Below are 19,645 nucleotides of genomic sequence, written 5' to 3'. Positions count from 1 at the left end.
TATATATATATATACAGTCTTCTGTGCTGCATTCAAGTCCGAAATCAACTGTCGGAACTCCGGCGTACATAGCACCGGAGGTTTTGTGTCACCGAGAATATGATGGCAAGGTAACCTTCTTTTGTCATAATATGTATACATATGCATGCTATATATATATATATATATATATGCGTGCTTGTAATAATTTAAAAGTAAATGCAAGAATTGGTTGCATATGGAAATATTTTTTCTAAGAAATTCCAAAATACATTTTTCAACTGAAAGAAAAATACGTGTATCATCCTTGTTTTAACTACGTCAATAGTGTATATGAACACTCTTCTGGCTAAGTAATTACAATTTTCCCCAAATTTTATAATCCATAACATATATATATACACACATATACATATAAATGAATTTAGATGATTTTACATTCTGCGATGCATGTGCGCGCCGAAGTAGGTATTCCACTTTCAATAGCGCCTATAAAAATAAAACAAGAAAAAGTGGGAAAAGGAGAAGTAGACGACAAATTCCATGAGGGTGGTGGGTTAATAATGACACGTTTGTGAAAATTTATAAATACATGAAGGAATATATTAATACTATTTTTTTGGAAACTAAACTATAGGATAATTAACTAGATGGGAACAGAAGAGAACTATTAATTATAAATGTTTTTTTTAATTTATTTGTCCTTACATAAATCACGGCCTTATCATGTCTCTCGTCTGAAAGCGACAAAGATTTTTCCTTTTTTTAAGTGGCTACTTGTTAGGGTTTTTTTAATTGGTACGTAGCGAGGGGGATTTATTTTGGGAGATATGGTGCATGTACCCTATAAATTTAATTTATTATTTCTATGAAATATATATATATATATATAATATTGTTTTAATTCAAAACGATAATAATTTTTATAATATTATGTTCAAATGATACAGTTCCCGACTCAACAATTTTTTTTTTAAAAAAATTCTTTGCCAGTCATGCCTCATGCATGAATGGGTTCGGGTCAAAATAAGCTTAAATAATATAAATATTTGTTATTCTGTAGAATGTATAGTTTCAGTTAGATTGTCATTGTCAAATGGATTTGACCAAAGTTATTCTGTAATTTCGTGTCATCTTAATATTTGTTATAGGATACATCAATTGAAAGATAAACTTGCCTAATTTATTCACGTTCCACGAAAAAAAATATCTTAAAAACATTTCTATGAGTCATACAAAAAATATAAAATATATAGGTAGGTATCACATATATATATATATATATATATTATTTTGTAATTAAGATATTATTTTATATTTTTTTGCCAGTCAGCCGACGTGTGGTCATGTGGAGTTGCACTCTACGTCATGCTGGTGGGAGCCTATCCCTTCGATGATCCAAAAGACCCTCGCAATTTCAGAAAAACCGTTCAGGTAAATTATACTACGTTCTCATTTTTACGTGTAACATTGATTATTGAGAGTTTCCATATATATTGTAACATTATTCTACACCAAATATATTATATTTTTAAATATAAATCACAATTCGAAAATTATACCGCATCAACACATGATCAGTAATTGACTTGAAAAAATAGCTATATATCATGCTTCTCTTTAGGTACATTGCATTCGATGACGGAATCCGATGGCGTGTTAAAGATTTTAACGGTCATGCGTCAATCAATTACGATTTTTTTTGATAATTATATTTGAAAGTTTAGGATGTATTAATGTGGGTTTTTTAATGGAATTCTCCCTTGTAATAACGCAATCACCCGTGCCATTGTTGCAGAAGATAATGGCCGTCAAGTACAAAATCCCTACGCACGTTCACATATCTCAGGACTGTAGAAACATACTCACTCGTATATTTGTCGCCAACCCACTCAAGGTGATTATATGTATTCTTCCTATATACGTCGCAAAAAAGTTTCATTATACCTTTACCGAGAAATATGAGGTAAATATGAAAAGGTAGAGTAATCTATCCAATTTGGGTAGTTGAACCGGTGAGATGGGTGTAAATCTATTCCGTCCTGAGTTCAAGTATCAAATCGGGGAGGGAGTATTTATATGGTTTGCTTCCGTCTCCAAGATTAGTTTGAGGCTTAGAGTAATCTATAATGAAATTATATTCCTGATAAGATTAATGTTCGTGATCCATATTTTCCGATAACTTTGTCATTTGTTACAGAGAATCACACTCAGAGAAGTAAAAAACCACCCATGGTTCCTAAAGAACTTGCCACGGGAGCTGACAGAGTCGGCTCAAGCAGTGTATTATCAGAGGAACAATCAGAGCTTTTCTCCTCAAAGTGTGGAGGAGATCATGAAGATTGTCGGAGAGGCAAGAACTGTCCCAAAGCCTTCTGGCCACGCCGGAGGAGAAGATGAGGAGGAGGAAGAAGAGGAGGAATATTTGGACGCCAATGATGAAGAATACAATCCGGAAGATGTGTAGAAAAGGAAGCGTAGTCATGAGATGTATCGAGTATAAGATATGAAATTATCTAATCATGCATGACTGCATTGCGATTGTGATGATGGCCGTTGTATTATATAGGCGTTTGTGTTATGCTTCAACCCAGGATATTTGAATTAAATGTTTGCTTTTGTATCGTAATTTGGATTTTTAAAGTTGTGTTTTGTGGATAGTTGTATAATATTTATACATTAATTATGATAAAATATATAGGGAATGAGACTTGTTTTCCCAGTAATATTATGGCTAATATTATTGCTAGAGTTGTATATAGATATTATGGTCATTCAATTGGGGGTGTAAAATGGATTGGCTCGACTCATTCGATCTATTTTTTTTTAGCTCCGCACATCCCGTTCGATTTTTTAGCGAGTAAAAAATTATTTGAATCGACCCGACTCACCTTAAATCACGAGTCAAGCAAGTCATCTCAATAGTCAAATACATGACTAAAAAATAAAATTTAAATATATTAAAAATGTAATAAAATATTAAAATTTTAATAAAAAAACAAGCTAAATATCTATTAAGGGAAGACGCATGGATCATTACCTGGCTGTCAACGGAGATTCGGATGCTCAGTCATTGTTTCGGAGTGAAAAACCTTAAGAGGTCACAATACTAGCGACAAGATTGAGCAGGAGTCGACTCAGAAAGGAGTTGGTTCTCGAATGGTTCGGTGAGTAACACTCAGGCAGGAGGACTGCGAGAAAGCAGTGATTGTTCATGGTGGAGAAAGGAGGCAACCTGTTTTTTCGTTGTGAGGTAATTGGGTTGGTCACTATTCGTGATCGAGGGAGGTAAATAGTAGTTTCTATTTCTTCAGGAGGTTTTGGTTTGTTCTAAACAATCCATCCCTTTCATCTATTCTTGGACGTGTGCGGCACTTTTTCAGAGCAGGAGACGAAGAGGAGGAGATAGAGGTCATCGGAGGCGGCGAAGTCTGGCCATCGGGATTGAATCACGATTTGTATTTGTCATTCTCTCTTTCGACTTCTTTTGTCGGAGTTGAATCGTCGAACTTTGGGTTTGTCGAGATCGTTGGAGTTCGTTGCATGCAAACGGTGGTTCTTAGTATATTGTCGGTGTCGTCCGACTGAAATTTAGGCACGAGTCTCGCTTGTTGACTGAATTCGTAAGAACTTCCTTGTTTCTTTTTCATCTTTTGTTCTTTGTTTCTTGTTTGTACGACATCGAATAATTGAAGTAAGACTCGTAGCGAATGTGAGGGAACCTTTATTTACAACATCTAAATGACATGATTATGTAATATTTTTCTGGATATAAATTATTCAAATAAAAATTGAAAAATTTCCTATTTAATTTCTGAACACACTTCTTTTAATTTTTATTAATTACATTTATCCTTAGATCCTTTTTATTAATGTCTAATAAAATTATTAGATCGTGAGAAACTCGAAGTCTAGTATATATTTTTTTTATTAATCTCTTAATTTATTAAATAGTGAGAAACTTGACTCTAGTATAAGATTTTAGGGATACACATTTTGGAGTTCGATTCGGATTTGGCCCTTGTTAATTTCAAATTTAGAGTTTTTGTTTGTTTTAAAATCTATATCTATTTAGTTTTAGGTTGGATTTAAATTAGCTTCGGTTGAATTTTTGCTGGGCATTTATATTTTTATAAACAAATGCTTATTTTCTGAATATTTTTTTATTTTATTCAAATTTGCAGTTCTAAAAAAATTATATGATATAATTTTTATATCAAATTTTAACAAAATAATATGATATATCATTCATTTTGATAACTTTAAAAAACTTTATTTAAAATAAAATCGAAATAACAGGGCTAGCAGTAGCATATAGGGCTGGACATTTCAGTTCGCTTACTCGAAACCGGATCGAACTGAACCGAAAAAATAATATTTTTCCCGATCCGAAACCATTCTTAATTTCCGAACGATACTATTTTTAGAAAACCGAATTTTTTGGGAACCGAATCGAACCGAACTTTAAAAATCCTGAAAAACCGAATAATTTTAAAGAAAATCTATCATTTTTTTTAATAAAATCCGAAACCGAACCGAACCGATACCGAAACTGAACCGAAACGAATACAATATAAAAACCGATTGATACCTATTTTTATAAAATCGAAAGAATCGAACCGATCTATTCCCGTCTCGAATCCAAACACTTTCGTCCAACCCCTAGTAGCAGATAAAAAATAAGGAAAAAGGGTTTGGTGATTATCGAGCTAAAACGCCACGTGTGGTTCTCCGTCCTCAGGTCAAGCGCTCATCTGCCTGCCTCTCCTCTCAGTCTCTCAGCCCATCTACAGAAATTTTACAAGAAATTGTCAAAAAAATATATATATATGAAAAGGGGGAAGTAAATGTATACGTAGTTCGTCTCTCTCCCATAAAAGAGGAGGAAAAAAAATCTCCATGAGACCCCATTCCCATTCTCCTACTTTTCAATCTTCTTTCTAAAAATCCGATTGGGGTTTTAGGGTTTCGTCATGAATTGCCCATCGATGAATTCATCTCCTTCTCCTTGTTCTTCTTCCTCCCCATACTCCTCCACGTTTCGTCCTCCTCTGTAAGTTTCCTGTGCGCTATTTGATTTAATGTTCTTCTTTTTCTTTTACTTGTGCAGTTTTGTAATGAAAGTGCGAATCAAACGGACAATTATCAAAATCTTAGCTTTATTATAAAATTTCTACAGTTTGCCAGGTCGAAGCTAATCGTGGTTTTAATTTTTTTTTTTAAACTGAAATGAGAAGTCTTGAGTCACATATTTCCAAATTTGCTGAAGTTTATAAGTAAACGAGCCTTCCCGAAATAGAATTGATGACTAAAATCAAGTTTTCGACAAAACGAAGAAGTAAATATTGATGACTGGAATGATCTACTCCATTCAAAGAGCCGCGAAACATCATTGCTGTTGCATGATATAACAATTATTAGATGTTTTGCCATAGAACTCATTGAATGTGTTATGTGTACCGCAAAATTGTTGAGGTTTTGAGCCATATTGCTGCATAATTGAGGGGTAACCAGTGGTTCTAGATGTTTGCTCAAATGGGATTTGCTGATACAGACTATTGCCACGAGCCAGACACAGTTCTCAGAGATTGCTGCCTTATTCAAGATTACCATTTGGGATGTGTATTACTTCAACTTCACCGGAAGGGTATTCTCGGGGATGGTTGGAGACTGAGCCCTTGGGCTCCAACTGCCTCCTTGGCAGGACTCTGTTGCCGTTGAGAGCATTGGTGGCCTCTCCTTCAGACATGTCTTCTCCGCCTCTAATCAGTGATGAGAAAATAGGAGTTCTGTTATTGAATCTTGGAGGTCCAGAGACTCTGGATGATGTGCAACCGTTTTTGTTTAACCTCTTTGCTGATCCGGTATATTCTCTGCATCTAGTGTTTATGCCCATTTTAGTTCCTTGATTTCATGGTAGGGTTATGCTAAAGTACTTAGTTATGTTTGGTTTGTAAATCAAGAAAATTTTGTTCATGTATATGTAACTGATTTTCATTCAAAAACAATAATATTTTACTATCATGTTGAACAAGACTAGTCATTATGTTTAAAACAACAGCTTGTAGACAGAAGCAAAAACTTTTTTTACTAACTTTTTTTATAGATTGTTCTGTTTGCTGCTTGCAACTTGGTGTATAAAAGGGATTGCGTTTTTTAGGGTATCATTTCATCTTCACTGGTTTGTTCATAATGCCTACATGTGTTTCTTGTACAATTGGCAGGACATTATACGGTTGCCACGGCTGTTTCGCTTTCTTCAGAAGCCTTTGGCACAATTTATATCAGTTGCAAGGGCACCTAAAAGCAAGGAAGGGTATGCATCGATTGGTGGTGGTTCTCCGCTTCGTCGCATAACAGATGCTCAGGTAATTCTTTATTTGCTTGTATTGCAACATTTGTTAAGTAGATCACCTTTTCTCGTTTTTTTTTTCAGATGGATTTTAATCTAATATCCATCTTCAGCTCATATTACATATGCTAAGTGGATTTTCTTCCTAGTTTCCTAGAAGATCCTTTCAATCTCTGGAACTTTGATCTTGTAATGAGGATATTACTGAATCAAAAAACAAAGGACAGAGCTAGCCTTTTCGTCTACCGTGTGCATTTTATGGTTTATGTGTTCGCATTAGAATGGCCAGTCAAGTAATCTTGCACAGATCAAAAGGGGATGCCTAATGCCTACAGGTGTTTTAATTTTTCTGTCCTACTTTGTAAACAAGTGTCTTCACACTTAACCCTCCTGCTTCAAAGTCGTCGATTGTTGAGATTTTTGGTGAAAAATGGACAAATTTTTCACATCATTTAGATATGCATAAAATTCTCCCACATGAATAGCTAGTTTCTTACGTCTATTATATTAGATTAGCTTCTTTCTTTTGCTGCACATACTGTTAGTTCTTATCCTTATTCTGGGAAATCCCTTCTGTTATTCTTTATTATGTTTTGGTTTTATCCGATATACTACCTTTACCAGGCTGAAGAACTAAGGAAATCCCTCTGGGCAAAGAATGTCCCTGCAAAGGTGTATGTTGGTATGCGGTATTGGCATCCATTCACTGAGGAAGCTATTGAACAGGTACTGTACTTGGATAATGTCCTAAGATACCTTGAGTTAATATTTTGTTGCTCTACTGTTAACGCTTGAATTCGTCAAGTTAAATCCCTCGTTTGCGCTTTAACAATACTTTTTTCTTGCAATCATTATTTATTAGTTACAACTGATTTCTTCACGTAGAACTATTCCTATATTTTCATGTGTTGTGGCATTTTCTGTAGTCACTTTTGTCTCTCCCTGTTCTTTATATCCTGTGACTCTTATACGTATTTGGGATCTATTTCTTTGTACAGATAAAAAGAGATGGAATCACAAAACTTGTGGTTCTACCACTTTATCCGCAGTTTTCAATATCAACTAGTGGGTCAAGTCTCCGACTCTTGGAGAGTATATTCAGGTAGTTGCACATTTTACACTTACCGGTACGTAAAATCCATATGTTGTTTGCCTGTCTGCTAATGGACTTGCTATTTACATAGGGAGGACGAGTACCTAGTGAACATGCAGCATACTGTTATACCATCATGGTATCAGCGAGAGGGATACATAAAGGCAATGGCAAACTTGATTCAGAAAGAGTTAGAAAAATTTGATTCCCCAAGTGAGGTAAATGATCTCTTCCATCTAACTTTCCGATCAATTTATTTTCTCTTGATTTCTTGTCTTCGCACTATATTATTTATAACCAATTTATCTCTTCCATCGCGTTTTCTTTTCTTGTCTGCCTAGACTGTTCGATTAGTTTTGTTTGGTTTTGCTACTGTTGAACTCTCTTGACCTGGTTTAAACCGTAATATACATATATATATGTTACAGGTCGTAATATTTTTCAGTGCACATGGTGTGCCACTTGCATATGTTGAAGAAGCCGGCGATCCTTACAAGGCAGAGATGGAAGAATGTGTTGATTTAATCATGGAAGAACTAGAGAACAGAAATATTACTAATTCATACACACTTGCTTATCAGGTTATTTCCATTTTTCCACTTCTTTTACTTGTTTAAGAGCTAAGATAATTAACTATATATCTCACCAGAAAATAATTGAAAACGCCAAGATAATAACCTTCTTTTCGGGGTAGACTGTAATATTTCTGTAAAAAATATTTGCAAATGTCTGTGTTAGTTTAATTTGATGTCTTTTATTGATCATCATCTTTGGACTTGTAGAAATCAATCGTTAACAGTTTTCATCCGTTTTTCTTCCTATAATTCGTTGTTTACATGTCATTACTAAAGGAGATATTGGATACTCTTACAGAGCAGAGTTGGACCTGTGGAATGGTTGAAACCATATACTGATGAGACCATCGCCGACCTTGGAAAGAAGGGCGTGAAAAGTCTTTTGGCTGTTCCCATTAGGTATCAACATCTTTTATGCACGAGACTCGGCCAAGCCACTATTTTTTTTTTGTTGAGACTGGAATTTTTCTAGAATTGTAACTTGGTTTTTTTTAACAAGAACAGCTTTGTTAGCGAACATATCGAAACTCTGGAGGAGATAGATGTGGAGTACAAAGAGCTTGCTTTGGAGTCTGGAATCAAGAACTGGGGACGAGTTCCTGCATTAGGAACAGAACCCGTGTTCATTTCTGACTTGGCAGATGCGGTTATTGAGGGTCTTCCATATGTTGGAGCTATGGCAGTCTCAAATCTCGAAGCTCGACAGGTACAATTCATTTGTGTTCATGCTTGACAAAGGGAGATATCATCCCTTTACTTCTTCTGTCCTGTTTCGGCCTAAAACAGAGCCGATCTTATCTTCTCATGCCGTGTTTTGTTTGGCTAGAGATTCAAACTCTGTTTTGAACAGGACAGAGATTACAACTAGTCAGATTGAAAATCTGAAACTTCCAATGAAGGGCTCAATTTTTTGTTGACATTGATGTGTGTGTATGATGCCCAAGTAGATAAATTAACAAAATACATCCTAGAATGTGGCAGAAAATGATTTGGCTCATACGTTTTCAATCATGTGAAGTGTTTTAATTGAAATCTCACCCATGCTTTTTGTATCTAACTGTTGGGTTTTTTCTTTCCAGTCATTGGTTCCGCTTGGGAGTGTGAAAGAACTGCTGGCGACTTATGATTCACAGAGGAGGGAACTGCCACCGCCGGTCACAATGTGGGAATGGGGATGGACCAAAAGCGCGGAAACATGGAACGGAAGAGCGGCAATGTTAGCAGTGCTCGTGCTTTTGGTGCTTGAAGTCACCACTGGACAAGGGTTTCTTCATCAGTGGGGTATCTTGCCTTTGTCCCAGTGAGATATCAAACCAAAACCCGATTCAAAGTCTTTTAACCGCGCTTTCCTATATCCGTTTCTTGCTTTCGTCTATGAAAACAAAAAATGTGTTATATGTAGACCGAGAAAAAACCGAAACGTTTCCGTCGTCTCTTTCAGTATAGTACAGATCGAGAACTTAAATTCTATGTAATACCCATTTTAGATCGAGACTTGTTATAGCATTTGAGGCTGTTGCTTTTTAATACCGCGTATGTTGAATACTTTGGTGAAATCTTTCTTCTTGATCGTATGCTCAATCAAGTTGCAGTTAGTATATTACTTTTGTTCTTCCCTAAGCATATGGACTGCCTCTAGCTTTAGGATCTCTAGGTTGGGATGTTTTGTTTGGTTTTTCAGTTCTGTTTTTGTCGGTTGGAGTCTGGTTATACCGAATTAGATTGGGAAGTTAATTCGTTTCGGTTCGTTCATTTTCGATTCGGGTTCAGTTTGGAATCTTGTTCTATTAGTGCCAATTAGGAAGAACCGATGAAATTACAGTTTGGTTTCGGTTTCAATTGGGCCGGTTCAGTTTTGGTTTTCATATACAGGTCATGTCATTTCATTTACTCGCCCGAATTGAAAAAATTTAGGTCCAAAACACTCAAAATCCGTTCGATACTACCCATTTTACATTTTACATCTCTGCAGAGATATTGAAAAATTAGGTTATATAAAAAAGCTTTGTGTTTAAGTTTAACCTTATTGTTATTATTATTATTATTAATTTTTTTAATTAAATAAAAAAACTCGAAACCCGTCCCGAACCCGTCCAAAGCTCTATAAAGCCGCACTCCAAACCCCAAACTCATCAACTATATAAATTGTTTAAACCAATCTTTCATTTTAAATTTATTATTAAAATCTTCAACTATTAATTTTAATGAAAAATCATGATCTATCCAAATTACTCAAAAATATTATATTTTAAATTTATTATGATAAATTTGTATACAATATTAATATATGATAAAACTTAAATATAATATTTAGAATCAATAAAATATATTCAATTTAAGTATAACATTTGTATACAAATTTATTATATAAAGATTGATGTTTATAAATATTTATATAAAATTTAAATATTTCAATATGGTAAATTTTAAAAATATTTTATTTTATTTTAATTTTTAGAATTTTATAATTTATATAGGTTTTTCTATTTAAATTTTATAGATTTTTATAATAAGTTTTTAACAAAATATTTTTTTTAATAATTTAGATAGATGATGAATTTTTTTATAAAAATTAATAGGTGATGATTTTTTGTAACAAATTTAAATTGAAAGATTATTTTTAAATACTTATATAATTGATGATTTTTTTTTTGTATAAAGTTAATAGGAGATGATTTTTTATAATGAATTTTAAATATAATTTTTGTTTGCAAGTAAGATAATTGAAAGTTTTTTAGGATTGTCCTTTTTATTAATTATTGTTTTCGATAGCAATATATGTGATATTAATTAATTATAGCTATTAATTAAAAATAAGAAAACCTAAATCATAAATAATTAATTGATTTATCCATTGGCTGTCACTTGTCTCGTATCATCTAAACTTCTTTTATTTTATGCTTATCACTAATTTTATCAAAAACAAAGATTCAGATTATTACGATAGAATCTAAATTTTAAAAAAAAATTGTTAATTTAAAATTTTTAAACTTGAAATTTGTATTTTACGTCAGGCTTATAATATTTAATTTGTATTCTGTTTCTGCAAAATTTAACTTATCTATTCTGTATTTTATTTTAATTATAAAATCCGAATATACAAGCAAAGTGACTAAATGCTCTTGTAAACATCCCGAGGTGAAAGAATCGACGTAAAAACTTCAAAAGTCCAAGGCACAAGTTTAAGTACTTCCGCGTTGTATCCGACAAATGGATAGAACCTAAACAAAAAGGATTTCAAACTCAAACTCCAACTCGGTTCCTCTGGTTTCGTTTTCCAACAAAACAACCGAAACCCGATAAAACCCAGATCGCAAAGACCTGCTACAAACCTAAGCCGAAGGGCCCTTTGGATCGAGATTTAGTGCCATTCGGAAGATTGATAGAATTCATAAGCTCTTCTTCTTCCTCGATCTTCTTTCTTCGAGCCGCCTCCTCTTTCTGTCTCTGGATTAACTCCAGTTCCCGAAACCGTTCCTCTTCTTTGCGTTGCTGCTCCAATGCTTCTCTCCTCTGAGCTTCTTCCACCCTCCTCTTGTTCTCTTCCAGCATCTTGTCCAGTTCTTCCCTTTCTCTCCGAGCTTGCTCCTGCTCATTTTCCGACATCACAACACAGTTTTTCCGGAAAAAAAAAGGGTACAAACAGTCGTTTAAAGACCAGACATGAGGGAAGTGAAAGAGACTTACTTCCTTCCGCCTAGCTTCGTTGAGAGCAGCTTCCTTTTCTTTCTCTAGCTGTCTTTCCACCTCAGCAAACATCTTGGCATGAGCTTCTTTGATCCGCTTGTCTATTTCGGCTTTCACTTCCTCGGAATTCAACCTTTCCTCCACGTTTTTCCTCACCGCTTCCTCGACTCGCCTTGCAGTCTCTTCTTCTAGTTGCCTGAGCTCCGCCTCATGCTGAATTCTTACTTAAACATAAAGGACAACCGGAAAAAAGTATTAGGCGGAAGAAACTTTCCATGCTCAAAGAATATGAATGAACCTCCCAGTTCTTTAAATGCATGATGAATACATGAAGAAACAAGGAATTTGGCCATGGTAACGATTTTTCAAAAACTAAATGAAATCAATATGCAGAGTGAAAATCCTACCACATCAGGATTAGTGATGGTCTCAACCATGAATTAAGCATTATGTTGCAAATGTGATTACGTGCTGAAATATATATGAAGTAAAACTAAAAACAAGGTCGGACATGGAGAACTGAAATTGGCATCTAACGTTTCCTTCAAACCTTAAATGGTGAAATTTAAAAAATTTACGGAATAAAAGACGTAAGAATCATGTGAACGGTGTGACAATGGGTGCTATAACAGATTGAGAACTCGTTTATTGCAAAATCACCGATGCCAATGCATGGAAGCTGAAACTTCTACAGAAAAAAACTTCCATCTCCAGTCCGATAAAATTCAATACACATGAAACAAGATTCCAACCTAGAGAAGTTTGGCAGAAATAGCTAACAATAGAATTTAAGGATTGTATTATTTAGAATTCCACACTGATTATAAACCACATCACATCACGTCTATTCTCGAAACGAAATGACGATGGACTTAATGCTGATGAAAGTGAGAATTGAGCTAATGAACTGTACTACAAGAACACGCCAATCTGCTAACCAGCTAGGAACTGTTTTCAGAAACTCTCTAATATCCAGACAACGAGAAACATATATGCTTTCATGCAAGGAGATAGCGTTTCTAGCAGTAGAAAGTGTAGTACTACCAATGTGTTGAACAAACTTGGATAGTCCAGTAATATTCTTTCTGCTGTAATAAATCCGTTGCCCCCCTTCATCAATAAGGAGATGGACGTTTGGCAACTGGCTATGTAGAGTTTATATACCTCCCTATATGGAACTTAAACTTTATTCATTCCATGACGTGCAGTATATTTTCATGGAACCAAATACGATACACGATTCAAATGCAAAAGTAGGAAAATAGACGGAAATACTAGAGAGATCAAATGGCAAAATGTTGAATTACCTTTTCCTCTCTTCCTCCTCTTTCTTTAGTTTCTCAATCACGCTTATACGCTCGGCTCCGGCGTTATTTGGACTGCAGGATCTGGGTGAAGGAGAACGTGACAAGCTACTTTTATGTCTTCTGTTTCGCTTTGGTGTAGGAGATCTGGTCCTCCGGCGCCTATAAGACGGAGACCGACTCTTACGACGATTCGAAGAACTAGAGCGACTTCTTCTTCTGCACTTCCGGTAAAAAGTTAGGCCATATAAGCAGCACAAATTAAACAACTTAAAAAAAATACAAGATTATTACCCACTCTTCCACAACTAATGACCTTTCATTCGCAAAAGAAAATTGCATTGCTTTGGTGATTGATTGAGGTGGGTACCTGAAGAGCAGGCTATCGAAATGCCTTTTTTATTCAAAGTTACAAAAAATACAAACAAAGAAAAAGAAATATCCAGACTAAGTCTTCCTTTTAGATTTCTGCTACATCGATGCCTGAGACAATCTGTGGCACTGAAACAGAGAGAGCGAGGTTCTGTCTGGATACAGAGAAAGTCAAAACAAGAACCCTAAACCCTGGTGCTTCTCACATCATCTAATCACCATAAACCCAAGAAGGCACAAATTGGAAGAATTTAACCAAACAAAGCTGCACAGAAGTCTGTTTTCCCTCTAATTTACAAAGTCCTGCTTCAACAGAGAGAAAGAGGGTTTTTGTGTGCACGGTGATGCTTTAAACAATTTGAGGCGCATCAACAAAAACAGGAGATTTTCACTTCCACAGATCCCCGTGAAAATCTGTTTTAAACATGTAAAAACCATAAACCCTAATTTTCCCCTAACCATCTGTTCTCCATTAACCCAAAATGGGCACAAATTGAAAGAATTTATCCAAACAAAGCTACAACGAAATCTGTTTCTCCTCGATTCCATCTAATTCAATGGTTTCTGAGTAGCCAAATGTCTGAAAATGGAGAAAAGGAGAACCTTGTCGTGTACGGTGAACGGCTACGATCGCGCCTGCTACGGCGGTTGCTTCGGTGGTGACTTACAGGAGAGCGAGAGTAACGCCGGCGGTGCGACGGAGACCGAGAGCGCGAACGCGAAACGCTCCGACCCATTTTGTCGCGTCGCTATATCATGGAGAAGAGAGTCGGAATTAAGAACTTCAGTCAATAGAATTCATTATGACAATGGGTTGAAATTCGGGAATTTTACTAAGTAACCTAGTCCCACCTATTTCCGCTTACACCACCGATAAAAAAAAAATTCAATTTTAACCCACTTTTCGGTTAAAAAAAGTCCGAAATACCATTTTCTTTTTATTTTTTACGATTTTATTACGACTAACATATAATTGATATACCACTAAAATAAGACAAATAATTTTTTTACCACCTTTTTTAGAATTAATTGTAACTATATTTAGAATCAATTACGAAGTCGTAATAACGAAATTGTTTTCGAACGGATAAAAATCGTGTATTCATTAAAGGTAATTTCGTCTTTTCAAAAAAAAAAAAAAATTATGTTTTTTCTGATGTACATTTGAAATAGGTGCGACCCTAGTGGGGTTTTTTTTACCCAAATAAAACACTTGAGTCGCATCTATTTCACCTGTACACCACCGAAAACATAACACATTTTTTTTCCTGTGAAAAGACGAAATTACCCTTAATGAATTACAATATTTATCCGTTCGAAAACAACTTCGTTATTACGACTTTGTAATTAAGTCTAAATATAGTTACAATTGATTCTAAAAAAGTGGCAAAAAAATCATCTGTCTTATTTTAGTTGTATATCAGTTATATATTAGTTGTAATAAGGTCACAAAAAATAAAACGAAAAGGGTATTTCAGACTTTTCTAACCGAAAAGTGGGTTAAAATTGAAATAATCTTTTTTTTCAGTGGTGTACACTGAAATAGATGTGACCTAAATAGGTTATTTGGGTGATTTTACCCCCTAGTGGGTCATTTGAGTAAAATTCACTTGAAATTCATGAAGAGTGTCGTGTTGAATATGATTTTAACAAAAAATAAATTGTACATAATATTTTTTTTTCAAATAAATATAACTGACTATTTTTAGTTTCACTCACTATCTAAACTTTTTTATATTGAGCAACAAAAGGCTAAGAAAACAATAAAAAATTTTAAAAAATCTCATATAAATATCTAAATATTACAAAATAAGCCAAATTAATATCTAATGATGAATATCTAGAAATCGAGACCAATTTATAATCTCGGTTCATTTTTTATATTGGAATTAACATCTAATTTATATATTATTATCAGGATCGATGTTAAAAATTGTTATCGATTTCGTGAGTTTCGTTTTTTATGTTGCAAATTAAAGTCTAATATAACATTATTATCGGAATACAGATTGAAAATTATCATCGATTTTATAAAATTAAGATATTTATTTGAAACATTTCAACATTTTATATATCAATATAGAATATTTTAATATTTAATGTATAAATTAGATAAAATTTAAAATATAGTTATTTATTTGGTATATTTTATAAAATTAGGGTATTTATATGAGATTTTTCTTATAAAAAAGAATCTTGGTGGACTATAAATGAAGAGAAACATTAGAGATTTGAAGTGTTCAATGACATGACCTCTGATAAACTGTTCTCAAAACACGTTTTTCTCGTTTAAAATTTATTTCTTTGAACCTCATTTATATCATATTCCAAACTTTATTTGCAATATATGGTTTTAGTAACAGAGTTTGTGATATATTACATACTATAATTGAAACCAGAACAAATAAGGAATGCTGAACAAATGAAAAAACGAGTGTTTTTAATTCAAACGGAAAAGATAACACGTAAATGATGTTCCCAAATGGAAAAATAACAAACCACTACAACCTTCAACCGAAACGAAGAACCGATGTCTAAACCAAATCCGAATAAATGACCAATCAATTTGAAAGAACCGGTATATACCTGATGAATTTTAAATGGTTTCATATAAAATTCATGTCTCATGCGGAATTAAAATATGGATCATATAATATTGAAATGATAAGAACATATATATTTGTAGATATGATCGAAGATATACCTGAGTCCATCTTTGTGATGGATCTCGTAGTGTCTGAAAATTTCGGGAATAACTTCGGGAATAAGTCTTCTGGATTAACAAAGTGACAGCACAATAACTCTACAGAATATGGGGCACTATAGAATTTCTGTAAAACACAACGCTTTGCAATCCACGGACCACAACCCTATTTATAGAAAATAAATTTTCTTTAATTTCATTTTCACCCATAAAAAAAATGATAATTACATAATTGGTATCAGCACATAAATCTTATACTTTTCTGAAATGCTATTTAGGTCTCTAAATTCTTAATTAGATCACAAATGATCTTATTAAAATAGTACATAATATATATCTTAATTTGATTATATGTTGATCCACCGAATTATTAGGAATAATTATAACAATACCATCGCAGATCCGAATCTCACCCTGGTTAAATCACATATTAAAAAAAACTATTATCGAAAAACATATATTTTTTTAAAAAAAAAGATAAATCTTTTATCACAAAGATATGTTGCGGTTACAGAATACTTGTTTAAAAAATTTGTGATATGGATATTGTGGTTTGTTATAAACTATTATAGAAAAACGCTTTCTCAAAGAATAATTTGAGGTAATTTATATGCTTATTTTTTCACAAAATAATAAAATACATTTTATGCGAGTTTTTCAAACGTGAAGCAGCAAAAATCTGGTGTGTTAATGGAGAAATTAGATTAAAAATGCATTCTATGCGAGTTTTTCAATTTATATATGTTTAAATAGTTGTAGGCCTTCTTTTAATTTGATATTATTAATATGTTTTCCCAAAAAAAAGCTAAAAAGGCAAATGGAAACGGGAGTCGGAGACAACGAGACCACAAAAGCAAGGCATTTGAAAGAAAAGACAAGAAGCTTTTTGAGAGGAGTACGTACCGGAAACGTGGAAGTTCTTCAGCGCCTCGTGGGGTCATCTCTACGAGAAGAGTACAAAAGGATCCACCATCTCTGCTACGGACAAAAAATATATTGAAAAAAAAAAACAATTTGTTTTTTATTTTTTAATTTTCAGACATCGTATTTAGTCAAAGCTATACGCCACTCCGTCCCATTATCGTTCTCATATATTAATAATCTTTTTTTTTCCTCCCAAATGCCTCAATTCGACGCCGAGACGCCCCCTCCGCCGACCGGGAAAATTGCGAGCGGCGAGTCTTCGCCGTCCTCCTCCGCCGAAACCACCTTTCGGGAGCTCGATGAAGTTTTCTTACAGGTGCTCGCTTTAATTTGTCTCTTTTTGTTTACGTTTCTCAACTCGGAACTCGTCTGAAAATCTCGTATGACCCATGTGGGCTCTCTTGTTCTTTCTTCTTCCCCCGAGATGCGGTGACGAATCTATGTACTGTACTGTGTTTGGTAGTGGATTTGTACTGTTTTCTTACAGATTTACATACGAACACCTGAAAAAAGAAAAATAATCGAAGAGTGCAATTCAGTTATCGTTTTTCCTCCGTCAATTCTTGAGTTTGAGCTTTGGTCATAGGAGTACCTCAGAATAAATATGAAGACTTGGTATTAGGAGTAGCCATTTCGAGTTTAGATTCGAGAACTGTAAAGCCATTCGGTTTTATATTAATTTCGGTTCGGTTTTTTACGGTTAAAAGTTCATTTTTTTCAAAGTAATTGCAGGTTTTTTTACGTTATTTTTTTATTCGGTTTGGTTTGATTTAGATTCGGTTTTTTCGAGTTTAGAAATATCATAATCGTTCAGTTCAGTTTTTATGTCGGATTCGGTTCGATTACAATTATATCTTAGTTTGAGTTTGATTCGGCTATTCAGTTTATTATAACCAAAATGGCCACGCAGTTTGGTATTATGAGCTCATCATCATTGGATTACCTAAATAAATAAACTCAAGCATTTGGTCATTTCTTGGTTGTAAACTGTGATATTTTGAATGACTTGTGTACATGTCGTTATGGGTATTGCAGACGCAGACAAAAATATGGCTCGGCGAAGTCCTTCAGACCAGACTGAACGAGCACCAGAACATTGCTGAGATGCTCTCTGATGGGGAGTTGCTGTACGTCTACTCCCTCATCTCTCGCCCATTCAGTATGTAATCGTTATACATATAAGTGGTAAGGAAGCTGAAATCTGTCTTTCCTACTGCTCGGAATAGGTTTGAGGTTTCGCGGGCGATATGGGAGATGGTGTTGACGAGGAGGACGGAACTTGGACATCTGAAGCCATTCAAGTACGATCCCTTTGCTTCGAGGAGACACAGTGGGAGGTACACGCCGTACTGCAACGTTGATTCCTTCCTGAAGGTGAGAGCTTTGAGCCTTAGATTTCTCTTTTCGTGTTGGTTTAGTGTTTATAGAAATGCCATCCTGTTTTATTGTGCTTTCGTCTCAAACGATATTCGCTCCGTCTCTTTGATCTTCTCTACTTAACCATGTTCTTTGTTTCTTTGTGCTTTTGGTAAGCACCCATAATGGACCCAATTACGTCCCAAAACCTATGGATAGAATCCACCCTAAAAGCTAGCTGGCAGCTACGCAACGTTGTACTCCTCTCCCGACCGTTCTTCTCCCGCCGCGTTGTCTGCATATCCGAGCATCGGTTGACTCTAATACTAATTGATAGAACCCACCCATAAGGGGTCCAATTGAACCCCAAAGTCCATGGATATAACTCAACCTAAAAGCTAACTTATTGGGGGAGAATGTCTATAGCCTCAATTGTCCTCACATATCGTCGATGTGGGACTCTGAAAGCTTCCCTGGTCCAGTCTCTGAAAACCAGCATCTCTTTCCATGATGAGACATGATATCCATTGTCTTGCCGGTAGCTTTTCATGGATTTGGTGCTTGCAACCATCCAAAAGAGCATGATGAAATCTTATTAATTTTTCGTTTTTATTGTTCTTGAACATAAATGACAAAGTTTTGATGCATTTCCGTTTTCGTTTCTTAGGTATGCAAGATACTGGGTTTGAGCGGAATTGACGTCTTTTCTCCGTCTGATGTTGTCGAGCAAAAGAACACTCGGAAAGTGTGCATGTGCATCCGTCTTCTCTCCATGAAAGCAAGATCAAAATGCTTGAACGTAAGAACTCTGGAAATGTGGCGGTGCGACGGTTATTAACCAAACGGTTTTGCTCGATATCGAACGGTCCATTCTGTTTTTCTTTTTCCTGAAAAAAGCTTGACTTCTCAATTTTTTTATGGAGACAGGTTCCGGATTTTGATATTGTTACTCGCACAGCGTCGATGCCCACTGACATGGTTGGATTCATTCGAAGGAGCCTGGAACTGTCACAGGGCAGCTTGTCGGAGTCTGTCACTAACAAATCTCCACACAGTGTTTCCACAACAAAGAGTAGACAGGTTGCTGAAACAAAACTACTTTGGCTTGTTAAAACCCTTCACGGTCTCATATTCATGACTTTTGTCTATTTAGTTTGTTTCTTCCGGCATCATTAAATGGTTATTCTCCGTGTTTTTTTCCTTGTAGAGACATTCTCTTGCAAATTCCGTATCTTCCGAGAATATCAATGACTCTGATATTAATGTCGCGGACACGAATTGCGAGGGTTATCAGCAGGA

At 34.8% G+C, this 19,645-nt stretch overlaps 4 protein-coding genes and 1 long non-coding RNA gene across 8 annotated transcripts in view; 4 read left to right on the top strand and 1 right to left on the bottom strand.

Moving 5' to 3' along the window:
• The window catches only part of LOC104819477 (serine/threonine-protein kinase SRK2J), a 4,782-nt gene extending 2,143 nt beyond the window's left edge, over window positions 1-2,639 (top strand). Inside the window, exons 6-9 of the mRNA XM_010549565.1 lie at window positions 18-110; window positions 1,309-1,413; window positions 1,778-1,876; window positions 2,180-2,639. Of these exons, the coding sequence (XP_010547867.1) occupies window positions 18-110; window positions 1,309-1,413; window positions 1,778-1,876; window positions 2,180-2,446 (564 nt within the window). The 3' untranslated portion in view covers window positions 2,447-2,639. The remainder of the gene's footprint in view (window positions 1-17; window positions 111-1,308; window positions 1,414-1,777; window positions 1,877-2,179) is intronic.
• Window positions 2,640-3,034: 395 nt separating this feature from the next.
• On the top strand, window positions 3,035-3,790 carry LOC104819476. Its single transcript, XR_772815.1, has 2 exons — window positions 3,035-3,232; window positions 3,363-3,790. It is a non-coding gene; the product is annotated as an uncharacterized LOC104819476 (long non-coding RNA).
• A 923-nt stretch (window positions 3,791-4,713) lies between these two features.
• Window positions 4,714-9,526, top strand: LOC104819475 (ferrochelatase-2, chloroplastic). The gene is made up of 10 exons (XM_010549564.2): window positions 4,714-5,032; window positions 5,534-5,843; window positions 6,204-6,347; window positions 6,956-7,057; window positions 7,330-7,433; window positions 7,516-7,642; window positions 7,853-8,005; window positions 8,298-8,398; window positions 8,504-8,705; window positions 9,079-9,526. Exons 1-10 carry the CDS (start codon window positions 4,953-4,955, stop codon window positions 9,301-9,303), a joined length of 1,548 nt encoding a protein of 515 aa, XP_010547866.1. The 5' UTR covers window positions 4,714-4,952; the 3' UTR covers window positions 9,304-9,526.
• Window positions 9,527-11,097: 1,571 nt separating this feature from the next.
• LOC104819474 (uncharacterized protein At1g10890) lies at window positions 11,098-14,163 on the bottom strand. Its single transcript, XM_010549563.1, has 4 exons — window positions 13,966-14,163; window positions 12,994-13,209; window positions 11,687-11,906; window positions 11,098-11,587 (listed from the first exon to the last, which is right to left on the bottom strand). The coding sequence occupies exons 1-4, from the start codon at window positions 14,097-14,099 to the stop codon at window positions 11,324-11,326; spliced, it is 834 nt and encodes a 277-aa protein (XP_010547865.1). The 5' UTR covers window positions 14,100-14,163; the 3' UTR covers window positions 11,098-11,323.
• Window positions 14,164-17,134: 2,971 nt separating this feature from the next.
• LOC104819473 overlaps window positions 17,135-19,645 on the top strand; it is a 4,143-nt gene continuing 1,632 nt past the window's right edge. For all 4 annotated transcript variants that reach the window (XM_010549557.2, XM_010549556.1, XM_010549560.1 and 1 more), the window contains exons 1-6: window positions 17,135-17,306; window positions 18,026-18,117; window positions 18,217-18,364; window positions 19,014-19,145; window positions 19,274-19,426; window positions 19,554-19,643. In XM_010549557.2, the coding sequence (XP_010547859.1) occupies window positions 17,187-17,306; window positions 18,026-18,117; window positions 18,217-18,364; window positions 19,014-19,145; window positions 19,274-19,426; window positions 19,554-19,643 (735 nt within the window). In that variant the 5' untranslated portion in view covers window positions 17,135-17,186. The remainder of the gene's footprint in view (window positions 17,307-18,025; window positions 18,118-18,216; window positions 18,365-19,013; window positions 19,146-19,273; window positions 19,427-19,553; window positions 19,644-19,645) is intronic.

Source organism: Tarenaya hassleriana, unplaced genomic scaffold (assembly GCF_000463585.1).
Source record: "Tarenaya hassleriana unplaced genomic scaffold, ASM46358v1 Cleome3, whole genome shotgun sequence".
NCBI lineage: Eukaryota > Viridiplantae > Streptophyta > Magnoliopsida > Brassicales > Cleomaceae > Tarenaya > Tarenaya hassleriana.
This window is presented reverse-complemented; position numbering and strand designations above follow the sequence as displayed.

Bases quoted from the DNA above. Each gene is read 5' to 3' on its own strand.
- LOC104819475 (XM_010549564.2), top strand. From the start codon at position 4,953: ATGAATTGCCCATCGATGAATTCATCTCCTTCTCCTTGTTCTTCTTCC. The intron at 6,348-6,955 runs GTAATTCTTTAT...TACCTTTACCAG, and splicing joins GTCGCATAACAGATGCTCAG to GCTGAAGAACTAAGGAAATC. The intron at 8,006-8,297 runs GTTATTTCCATT...ATACTCTTACAG, and splicing joins CATACACACTTGCTTATCAG to AGCAGAGTTGGACCTGTGGA.
- LOC104819474 (XM_010549563.1), bottom strand. From the start codon at position 14,099: ATGGGTCGGAGCGTTTCGCGTTCGCGCTCTCGGTCTCCGTCGCACCGC. The intron at 13,210-13,965 runs GTTCTCCTTTTC...CCGGAAGTGCAG, and splicing joins CGTTCACCGTACACGACAAG to AAGAAGAAGTCGCTCTAGTT. The intron at 11,588-11,686 runs GTAAGTCTCTTT...GAAAATGAGCAG, and splicing joins ACGAAGCTAGGCGGAAGGAA to GAGCAAGCTCGGAGAGAAAG.